We start from the raw sequence: 11977 nt of genomic DNA on the forward strand, positions 1-11977 counted from the left end.
ATGACTCGTTATTGATGATATGAACATTAAAATTTGGATTTCTATAATAAGTCCCCTTGCTAGAATTTTTTATCTGCTCTTCTTCTCTTATCAATCGTTCATACCTAATCACGTTCGCGCTCAATTGGAAAAGGTCAGGAAATTCCTTGTTTTGGAATTTCTTTTTCAAATCAAAGCTCAAACAATCTTGAGCGATTTTGACAAACTCTTTTTCGGGCAAAGGTACAAAACATTTACTTCTTATTGTCTTGAACCTTTGGAGGAAACCTTCTGCCCATTCGTTTGGCATTTGACGTAGGTTCGCCAAATCGACCAAAGTAACTTCAGACTCAGTCTTATAAAACTGAGCGTGGAATAATTATTTCAATTGTTGCCATATTTGAACAGAGTTCGCTGGCAAATTGATGAACCAGGAGAAAACTACTCCTGTTAATGAACTAGGGAAAAGCCTCATTTTATGATAATCAGTTACGTCACCACTTTGCAGTGTGAATCGTCCTATGTGTTCTAGAGTGGACACCTCTCCTAAACCGGTAAACAGTGAGAATTCTGGCGCTTTATACCCTCTAGGCCATGGATATGCTTGGTCTATCCAATCAGGATATGACTTTGTGTAAGTCGGCCTAATGACAGGACGTACCCCAAAAGCCATTTCATCCTGTACGATTTCCATAATCTGATTCCTCAACATGACGTTGGGGTCATATGGAATCCCTACATGTTGGTTGACCGGTTGATTTGCTTGAGGCCTGATATTTGGTCCTTGATTAGGAATAAAGTTACCATGATTTGGGCCATTGTTACCATTAGCTTGAACATTTATTCCCTCATTAACACGTGGGGTGTTCTGCCCGTTATTTAGGACATTATCTCTTACATTTGGATTACTCCCCAAGTTAGGCGTACCACTACCATTATTCTGATTTGGTATTACACCATCCCCTTGGTTTGAAGTAGAGGAACCGAAATGTGGTTCCACCCCTTGACTTGGATTTAGGACTGGAGGATTATGTCCCACAATTGTCCTAATTTGAAAGTGGTTTGCAAGAGGCATAACTGGTTGACAAATTTGGCCTACTAACTTATTCATTATTTCGTTCAAAGTACTCAATTGTTTGGCCATATTGTCATAATGTGTATTCCCATTCTGGGTAAATCTTTCCATATTATGAATATTTCGAAGATTTACCTATTCAACGACATCTTGTGTGAGTTCTCCAAGTAGTGCACGCATAGTTCGAGGACTCAACTCTGTCATTGATTCGTAACGATTGTTACTGCTCTGATTCTGTCCATCTGTTCGTGGAGAGCTATGCTGCTCCTCATATCGCTCGATCACAGATTGGACTCCTCCCTGACTTGCTGCTTCCTTATCGGATCTCCGAGGCATATTGTTTCACCTTTTGTATCTTCAACACCAAACACCACTGTCCCACCGGGCGTGCCAAATTGTTTCGCGCGGGTTAGTCACTAACAATTAAAAAGGGATCAGACGATTGTATAAGGGACAAACCTCTTGAGACAAAGTCCCAAAAAGGAGTGTTTTATTGGCGATGACTTTACAATTGGAAAATAAAAACAGAATGCCTCCAAGGGGCGCAAGCACACGAGTTACTGAAAAGAAGTGTTTAAATATAAACTAAGAAATTTAAAATTACATATTCTCTGTTTAAGAGTGTTTGATTCGGGGTCCTTTGCTTTATGTCTTTTCTTCCTTTTATACTCACTGGATGATCTCTTCGTGATCAACCGCTTAAAAATTGCTTGATCGCTCTATAACTGCCCACTTTCCTCGTAGTGGCAAACTTGTCATGGAACTGCCTTCTTTAACTACTGCCATTACTTTTTGTTGTTCAACCGTCTTTAATTGAATTCCTGGAATCGTGGAACGTGATAGGGCTACTCATTAACCGCATCTTTGAGTAACCATAATATCTTATGTTTGCTAAGATCCTGGGCGACTCGAAAGTTTGGGCGAAAACATGGGCACAGTTCTTGTCGACTGTATGGTAATTCATTCGCTCAAATCTTGGGCGACTTGTAACCTTGGGCGATGGTATTACCGCGTTCATGGGCTTCCCTATTTGGGCATTTATCCTGCATTGCCTGATTGGGTTGTTCTTTGGGCTATTTGATTTTGGGGATCTTCCAATTGGGCTTCATTCCTTGGGCTATTCGATTTGGACTGAACTTTTTGTGTGTCAACAACTAGACAATAAGAATTAACATAACCATAAAATATCAAATATGGTTTAACAATATTGATCTTAGCAAACATGCCTTCATAGTCATAAAACAAATTTTAGATGCATAATATTTGCAATTTTATACTCCAAATTAAATTTTTAAATGGAGTACATTAAACATACTACAAAAGAAATATTATTTTTAATGAACAAAATCACATGGAATTCTAACAAATATAGAATATGACGCAAAGAACATATAAAGTTACGATATGCCCAAAAAAACAATTTTATAATGACTAGTTTGACTGATTAAATAGGCCAGAACGATGGATTAACATAACATGAATGTAATTAAAACCAATAATTACATCGTTAAACTTCATGTTTATTATTATTATTTTTTATAACGAAATATAATTTCATAAAGTAGCGTATCCTAGCCACATCAAAAGGAAATTTAAAATAATAATATTTTTGACTTCAACTATTTAAAATACTTTCTATTTAAATCCCAAATAAATTAGATATGTAATGAAAATTAAAAAGTTTTTGGAAGTTACAATAATACTACCGTAACTGCTTGAATTATCATTACCGCACTGTTGGAATATATCGATTTATGAATGTGGTCACAGCTGCTAGATATTGGTGCTCCCATTACCTAAGCCTGTATTTTAATTTGTTGATTCTTACTTGTTTTAATTTGGTCATCCCAAATCATCAAGCCATTCAATGTTTCCCCGAACACAACTAAATTCCAGAGTTCGTATATAATGTTATCAAAAGCTATTTCCATTAGTGAAAATGGTTGTAATAGCTAGTTCTCCACATTTCCTGTTCCTATTTAAAATTCTAAATATTACTATTTATTTTCCATATTAATGGACTCATTCCCAAATATTTCTCCTCTTAGCCATATAACTAAGTTAATTCTACCCTCCCAGAATGGAGTCTGCTACAAAACTAAAGGTAGAGACCTCAAATTTATCCTTTTTTAATTGTGGCAAGTTTTAAAATAAGGTTAAACATTGACTCTTAAACATGTGACTGTATTTTTTGCAAATGGGGAGCTAACATGACCAATTAGCCTAGCATCATATTTGGAATAATTGGTAGACTATTAGTATCATGAGTTAAAATGCGGGAAGCAATAATAGGTTCATCGGCAAGATGCAGTGAATGTTGATTGTGCATCTAGTATACAACCAATTTGACAAATTTAAATATGTTTTGCTCCAGAAAATATGGCAAAGGGAAAACTTGTAGTTGAAAGGATATTTAAAGATTCATGCCAGACGAGTAACGCAGAACCAAAAGAACCTTTGCCAATATATCATAGTTTTTCCATTCACTTTTAACCGACCTTCCAACACAAGATATTTGCGAAATATTCAATCCCAAAAGTAACCAGCTTACAATTCTAAAATTATATCATACAATCTAAGAGAAAAGTTCATTCACGCAAATTACTAAACACGACTTTAGATTGTTGGAAAAATTAGGTGATTTTGTGTGTAAATAAATTATTAATTAACATAATCAATAAAATAACATAAACATAATCCATCCGTCCCAATTATATAGGCTTGGTTCATTTTTCACACAGATTAAGTCTTCTTTAATGTCATTGGAAAATTAATTTTTGCCAAGGTCTTTCCTAATTTACGCCTATTTAATTTTCAGTATGTAGTAATAAATTATTGTTGGAATTAGTAAAAGAATTTGAATGACTTAATTTGAAGAAAAAGAAATGAGAGTTGTTTCATGTTTCCAAGAAATGAGAATGTATGTATTTGAATAATTTCAAGAAATTGGCATATTAAGTGGTGAAAATTAAATAAGGGTATATTGGTAAAGAAACAAAATAAAATATTCTAAATTAGGAAACAGACCTATATATTGGGACAAGAGAAAAAGAAAACTCAGCCTATATAATTAGAACGGAGGGAGTATAACATAAAATAGAGAAGAGATTTAGAAAGCAAGCATTGAGAATCACGTCGAAAACGTTGTCCTAAAATAATGTTGTCTCCCCTTCGAGCGGGTACTTTCGACACTATATAGCTCTAAGATAAAATCCACGTGACTCACAGTTGATTCTCCTTCTATGGATACGGTCATAAGGAAATAAGTGAACTCACATTTATCGAGTTGCCAGAACTATAGAAATATAGTATGAAATATAGAATTTTTTTTTTCTAGTTGCATCTCAAGGATTTTTTTTTTTTTTTTTTTTTTAACACGTTGCATCACCACTTCTTTTATAGGGACAAAAATATAACCCCTCATATTCATGAAAATAAATCCAATTCATGTATAAGTTATAATCCATTAATCACGAATTTTAATTTTGTACTAAAAATGTAAGTTAAAATAGAAAATTTAAATTTAAAATTACCTTTAATTTTGAAATTTAAAGCTTATTATCATTTATGTTACAACAAGATCATCCATACCAACTTATTAAAGAAGATCTTTTATGATAATAGCATTAACACTTAAGATTGTTGATGATCAATTCTTATAATATGGTGTTTTCCAACTTTGGGTTACTTGGAAAATTTAAAATACTTCAATAACTTACTTCATAGTATGTTAGTACGGCTCAAACAGCTAGAAATCAGAAATATCTTAATAGTAATAGAATAATGTTACAATGGATGACCGCATGGTAAATTGTAGAGTCATAATGAATGGTCCCAAAACCAACATAATCATGTGCAAGACGAAATTTCCTAGTGCCATCCATCACTGCCACTTCTCTCACACACGAACTGAGCACTACTTTCCTGCATTTCAAGAGCACTGCCTTTGTCCTCCTCATTGGTGAAGACAATTGATGTTAGAACATGAGTATTAGATCCATCTAAAGCCGAAGTAACATACATAACTTGGGCTCATCCAACCAGCGCCGAGCTTTCTTCAAAACCTTCCGTTACTGGGTCATCAATGACAGATGATTGATGATTCCAAATCTTCAAAATATTTTTACATTTTTGTTTCTTTAGGTTGACCAAGTTTAATTCGAAAGTAATTCAAATTGCATTTAATTCGTAACGACTCTAAAAAATTTACATCATATTTCATGTAAGACTTCCGAATAAAACAATATAAATTATATTGAAAAATTTATCGTGCAAAAATAATAATTAATTGAATTTAAAAAAAAACAAGTTAAACGTCTTTTTTGAGGCGTACGTTTGATGCATATTTAATTATTTTCGATATCCGTTTGGACCATTCGATATGAAAACGATGTAGTTTTCGAAACAAACTTTTACATGGCATAGATGATTTGTGGATTCGGATAGCACATGAACGCAAATGAATTTTTAAAATTAGGATATTATCGAAATTCTCAAAATACTAATTTCAAACGCCCAACTTTAACATGTCATAACTTTTGCTATAGTTGACTACTTCGTATGCCATTAATGAGTGAAAAACTAGACCATGAGCACTTCAAAATTGTATTAAGAATGTAATATTTTGACTTCATTTGACATCCCGACGAGTGCATCAAAATAGATCGTAAAAAAAAATAAAAAATAAAAATAAAGGCAAAATTTTGTGGGGTCATGTGGGGGTGGGTCCGCCCCTGAACATAGCTAGAATCATAAAGTTTGACAGCACAGTAGTCATTGTTGATAGATTAAAAACCTGTAAGGAAGGAAATAATGTCTTAAGCTTGATGTGTGTAATCAACTCTGAACTTTATTGCGGAAGTGATAAGAAAAATACTGTGGACATGATCTAGAAATGGTGGATAAATATAACCTTAGGAAAGGCCAAGATCCGATTGTTAAAGAGAGAACCACGGAAATAACGTCAAGAACTAGTGGGCAATGAAGGAACCTTGTGGAAGGTTAAATATCGATCAATAAATTGAACCTTGAAAAAACAAGGCTAAGAACCGATCAATAAAGAAAACTTTTATAATAAGGTCAAAATTTGGTTGATAAAAGAAATATTAGAACAATCTATTATGGAAACTAGACCATGAGCACTTCAAAATTGTATTAAGAATGTAATATTTTGACTTCATTTGACATCCCGACGAGTGCATCAAAATAGATCGTAAAAAAAAATAAAAAATAAAAATAAAGGCAAAATTTTGTGGGGTCATGTGGGGGTGGGTCCGCCCCTGAACATAGCTAGAATCATAAAGTTTGACAGCACAGTAGTCATTGTTGATAGATTAAAAACCTGTAAGGAAGGAAATAATGTCTTAAGCTTGATGTGTGTAATCAACTCTGAACTTTATTGCGGAAGTGATAAGAAAAATACTGTGGACATGATCTAGAAATGGTGGATAAATATAACCTTAGGAAAGGCCAAGATCCGATTGTTAAAGAGAGAACCACGGAAATAACGTCAAGAACTAGTGGGCAATGAAGGAACCTTGTGGAAGGTTAAATATCGATCAATAAAGTGAACCTTGAAAAAACAAGGCTAAGAACCGATCAATAAAGAAAACTTTTATAATAAGGTCAAAATTTGGTTGATAAAAGAAATATTAGAACAAGCTCTATTATGATATTACCAATCGACCTAAAAAGGGAAACCTCATAAAAGTCATGAAACAATTATGCTGCTTTACCGGGGCCACATCGGCCCTAGCCATCCCCACCTATCACAAGGGGGCCAGCTTGCACCGTGACATTACCAGGGCTAATGTGGCCCTGGTAGTGTAGCATGTTTCCCCATAAAAAGGGAAAGCGAAAACTTTACAAAAAAGGATGAAAAACCTTAGAAATGAGGTCATAAACCATTATATTGAATAAAATAAAATAAAAACCATACGATAAGGTTGAAAACTATAGACAAAGAAATAAATCAAATGAAGCGTAGAAAAAAAATAAAAATCTGATGGTCAATTATATATCAAAATTGAGGTTGAAATCTGTACAACAATGAGTTCTCCATGTAGAAATTACTACCCCTGCTATCCGACAACTAATATTTATCACTATCTGTCATTGAACTGACCTAATATTGTTATCTTCACTGTCTCTAATTGTTAGCCAACTGTCTTCCCAATTCCAGTTAACCATCAATCCTGAATTCATCGACAACTGTTTCAACCTTTGGTTTGGAGAATTTAAGGTACTGTATGTTCGACTCTGATTGTACTGAGATTCTGATTCATCGATGAAGCTCCAAATGCCCTGATCAAGAATACTCGTTGGTGAGCCAGCAGTTTCTTTTGTTGATTTCTTCACACTGGATAATTCCTCAAGAAATGGATGTTTAACAAGTTGTGTAGCTGTCCATCTCTCTTTTGGATTCCTTCTTAAGCATTTATTCAAGAAGTCCTTTGCTTTGTCCGAAAGAAAGGCTGGAAACTCCGGTAATTCTTCCGACAAGGCAATTCGATAAAGCAGTGATGACGGATGGCTAAGATTAGGCCAAGGCAAATCGCCAGTCGCCATTTCAATAACCGTGCATCCTAATGCCCAAATATCAGCTGGAAATCCCTGCTCCTCCCCTCTTGCAACTTCCGGCGCCATGAACGCCGGTGTGCCTCCTATCGATGCTTCTTGGTCATCCCTTAAACCTTCCACTGGATTTTTTATTCTCTTGGCACAACCAAAATCTGAAATTTTAGCACCATCTTCTCCTATCACAATGTTTCTGCCCTTTATATCACAATGCACTATACCAGTTGAATGGAGATATTTCAATCCTTGGACAATTTGGCTTGTGTAGTGACTGATCATGGATTCATCAAGCCGGCCGCCACACTCGTGAGTGGCATCCACAAGCGTACCATAACGAGCATACTCCATCATCAAATCAAACATGATTGTACTATTGTATCGAGTATTATCAGACCCTATGTAGCCAACTACGAAAGGACTATTCAAAGTGGACAAAATCTTTTCCTCCCTTTTCAAGAACTCAGATTTTGATAGCTCAACCGATTTGACAGCGAACACATCCCCCGATCTTGAAGTGGCTATCGACACAGTGGCGGTGGCGCCGCGGCCTATAACGTGCCCTCTGGTCCACTCCATTTATGAGAGAAGTAAAATTGAATGGAAGAAGAAAGTTTAGATGAGGTGTGGTTGCTTATTTGGATGAGGTCTATTTATATGAAAGGTGAGTCCAAATTAGTTGGCCTCTCACCTTCTCTACCTCTCCCTAGAATATACTGTTCCTTTAACGAGAATTTAATAACGTGGCAAACTGTATGTGGGGATGAATTAGACAACTGGAGTAAGTGAACGGCAACTACTTGGCAAAAGGTCCTTTTTTCACGTGGCAATATTTTTATACAAAGTATGTGGAAGATGGCAATACGTTGGCCGATTTGGTTTGGTGTATAGATAGGATTGGATAATCCAAAATACTCCAATTGGTTTGAAGATTGAACTTCAAAATTCAAGTTGGGAGGGAAGTGGGTTCACCAAACCAATAAGTTGAATTTGACTTCTGGGTATTCCTCTTTTTGGTTAAAACTTAAAATCCATTTACAAGAATTAACCAAAGTCAAACACGGAATAGGTATTTTTGGCGAGTATCAATATTTGAATTAGATTTGTTATACACTAATGAATTGATATGTTATGTCATGTCATGTCATCGATGTTCAGTAGATCTTTTTTCTCCTAAATAGTTTGGTAAGAGTTCGAAATACTTGGCAAATTAGGAGAAGTTCCTCGTAATTTTGGAGTAAGATTAATAAATGAAAATTACATTATTAATTATTGACCAGAGCTAATAATTAATGATAACCTACCTTCTAGATGCAAGTAAAGAATCAATTTTGGAATCTTAAGATTTAAACCTGTGGAAATGAGTTGTTTGTTGCAGTGGCTCTTAACTTGAAAATCAAGGTATTAAAAAGTTAACAATATGAATGAAAATTAAAAGATGCCTAAAAAGAGCTAATGATTAGCAATAATTCAACTATTCCTTTTATTCAAATGTGGGTTACGTCTTCTAGTGTTAACTTTGTTAAGATGAATAAATTATGACCTTATATTTTATTCTAATCCATGTGAGATATTATTCACAGCGTAATTCCGTAAGATGTAGATTTGTTTGAGAAAAATTAATCTCGGCAAATGAATTTTCATTTGAATTTTTAAATAGTTCGGACAGTTCGTTTAAACTGTTAAGTTGTAATGAAAACAAAGAAAGAAAAGTCATCGTAGGAATCTAGAAGAACAAAGTGTTATGAAATTTGGTGAAGAAATGAAGGTGGAGTTGGTTTGAAGTACAAGTGATTCAAGAAGTTGTAACTAATTATACCAAATTGAAGACAAACCACTTTTCCATCACACTAAACAACAACATTACATGGAATTTAATTAGTTGTAAAGTAATTTGGCAAAATGGACCACTACATTCACTCCATTTGGATACCTATTCAAATTAGATTGATGGTTGGGCAGATTATAAGCATCTAATCTTACATTATCTCACATCACACATCACATCACATCTATTAATTTATTCATGTAAACAACATTAATTAATCTAACTTTAATATCCAACTGAAAAAATTTAACTGGAATTATATTTTTTTAAGTTTTAATTTCATAAATTAAGCATTAACTTCTTCTTCTTCTTTTCAAAATTCAAGTAATCCATGAATGTAACTAATATGTGACATATAGAAAGTCGCAATTAGACATCATATTAAATCATAATCACACAATTTATAGATCACAATCATTTACTAGAACAGGTCACAGTCGTATATCACCTAATTTTTTAATCTATTTTACAAGTTTATTAATCTAGAAATTGCATTCTTAAACTATTGCAGTTATGTAATTTTCCCTATCTAATTAATATTATATAGATAGATGGTATGAAAATATGAGGTCTATATGTTCATCTAAGTTTAAAGTTACATTTAATAAATATATTGATTAGTAGTACCATTATTGAGTTCAATGTGCTTGGTGACTCATGTAAGGAAGTAGAAGTTACGTAATAAATAATATTACCTTGTTTTATTGTAATGAAAAGGGACACCATCAATACTGTGCTAATGCGCCTAATGCCACGCAACTGACAATTAAAAACTTTTGAGCGTTAATTAGGAAGAAACAGTTGTGCTGAAATCTTATTTATGCAACACTAATATTTTTTAATTGTTGGTCACACAACCACCAACCATATTACTTGTTTAATTAATAGAGAGAATAAAAGGTTTGATTTGAATCATTTGATATTACCGTAGTTCAAGAGAAATGGTTATAGTTGAGTTGAAGAAAGAATTCTTTGTAGATAAATCATTCAGCCGTTCTACACAAACAAGGCCTGGTCACAGGGGCTGAGATGGCTCGGCCTCAGCCCCCGATATATATTTATTTGAATTTAAAAAATTCAGATCACGGGCTGGAGCTGAGAATTTAATAAATAAAAATGATTAATTGTTGTATTGATATACAATTACTAAAATAGATATGTTTCGCGCGGGTTAGTCGCTAACAATTAAAAAGGATCAGACGATTGTGTAAGGGACAAATCTCTTGAGACAAAGTCCCAAAAAGGGGGTGTTCTTTTATTGGTGATGACTTTACAATTGGAAATTAAAAACAATGTGCCTCCAAGGGGAGCAAGCACACGAGTTACTGAAAGAAAAGTGTTTAAGTCTAAGCTAAGGAAATGAAAATTACATGTTCTCTGTTCGAGAGTTTTTTATTTCTTTTTTCTTGCTCTATGTTTTTTCTCCCTTTTATACTTCACAGACGATCTCTTTGTGATCAACCGCCTAAAAATCGCTTGATCGTCCTATAACTGCCCACTTTCCTCATAATGGTCAACTTGTCATTAAAACTGCATTTTTTAACTGTTGCCATTACTCTTCGTCGTTCAACCGCTTTCGATTGAATTCCTTGAATCGTGGAACGTGATAGGACTGCTTTGATAACGGCACGTCTTGATAACCACAATGCTTTATATTTGTTAAGACCTTGGGCGATTTGAAGGTTTGGACGAGAATAGAGTAATAGCTCTGGGCGACTGTATGGCACTCCATTCGTTCAGATTCTGGGCGACTTGCAAACTTGGGCGATGGCGTTACCGTGTTCTTGGGCCTCCCTATTTGGGCCTTCATCTTGATTTGTTTGATTGGGCTTCGTTCTTTGGGCTATCTGATTTGGGGATCCTTCAATTGGGCTTCACTCCTTGGGCTGTTCGATTTGGGCTGAATTTTTATGTGTCAACAATTACCCCCCAATATGGAAGAATTAATAATAATTATTAAATTTTGCCATATTCACTTTGTGTTTCCAGCAACATTCGAAATTTTCAAGAATTTCAATCATTGTTTTCTTCTATAACTTGAAAAGGTACGTCGCTTTGCAAACCCTTATAAACCCCAAACACGCCATTTCACTACACCATTAAACCACGCCTCAAATTTTTTGCGTCTCTCTCACGATTTACTGTTCATCTTTTGCTTCCCTGCTACGTAACCCTGAAAAGCTTCATTCATTCTCAAATGGCTGCTTCACAATCTCAAGCTAGCGACTCCTTTAGTTTTGATGACTTTCAGAAACTCTAAGTCGCCCATACATAACTCCGAGTTTTCTCGCACCCGCCGACGTTGGACGTAATGAGTTCTACTTGGGTCCTTTCTTCAACAATGCAGAGGCAGTTGAATAGGCGGCGGTGGGCCAGCTGTTTCCTTGCACTCAGGGCCCTCCATTTCTGAACTCTCCATCGCTGAGGCCACTTCGCAAAAGAGGTATTTGCACTTGGCCTAAATCTGATGTAGCTTTCCATAGGTGGCATGCTCGCCTTGTGGGTCATGGTCCTACTAAGCC

General features: G+C 34.9%; 1 protein-coding gene across 1 annotated transcript; it reads right to left on the reverse strand.

Moving 5' to 3' along the window:
- Window positions 1–7064: 7064 nt before the first annotated feature.
- LOC111387000 (mitogen-activated protein kinase kinase kinase 17-like) lies at window positions 7065–8363 on the reverse strand. The gene has a single exon (XM_023011515.1). The coding sequence runs from the start codon at window positions 8204–8206 to the stop codon at window positions 7166–7168; it is 1041 nt and encodes a 346-aa protein (XP_022867283.1). The 5' UTR covers window positions 8207–8363; the 3' UTR covers window positions 7065–7165.
- Between the last annotated feature and the right edge of the window lie 3614 nt (window positions 8364–11977).

Source organism: Olea europaea, unplaced genomic scaffold, assembly GCF_002742605.1.
Source record: "Olea europaea var. sylvestris unplaced genomic scaffold, O_europaea_v1 scaffold383, whole genome shotgun sequence".
In the NCBI taxonomy this organism is placed as follows: Eukaryota; Viridiplantae; Streptophyta; class Magnoliopsida; order Lamiales; family Oleaceae; genus Olea; species Olea europaea.

Bases quoted from the DNA above. Each gene is read 5' to 3' on its own strand.
- LOC111387000 (XM_023011515.1), bottom strand. From the start codon at position 8,206: ATGGAGTGGACCAGAGGGCACGTTATAGGCCGCGGCGCCACCGCCACT.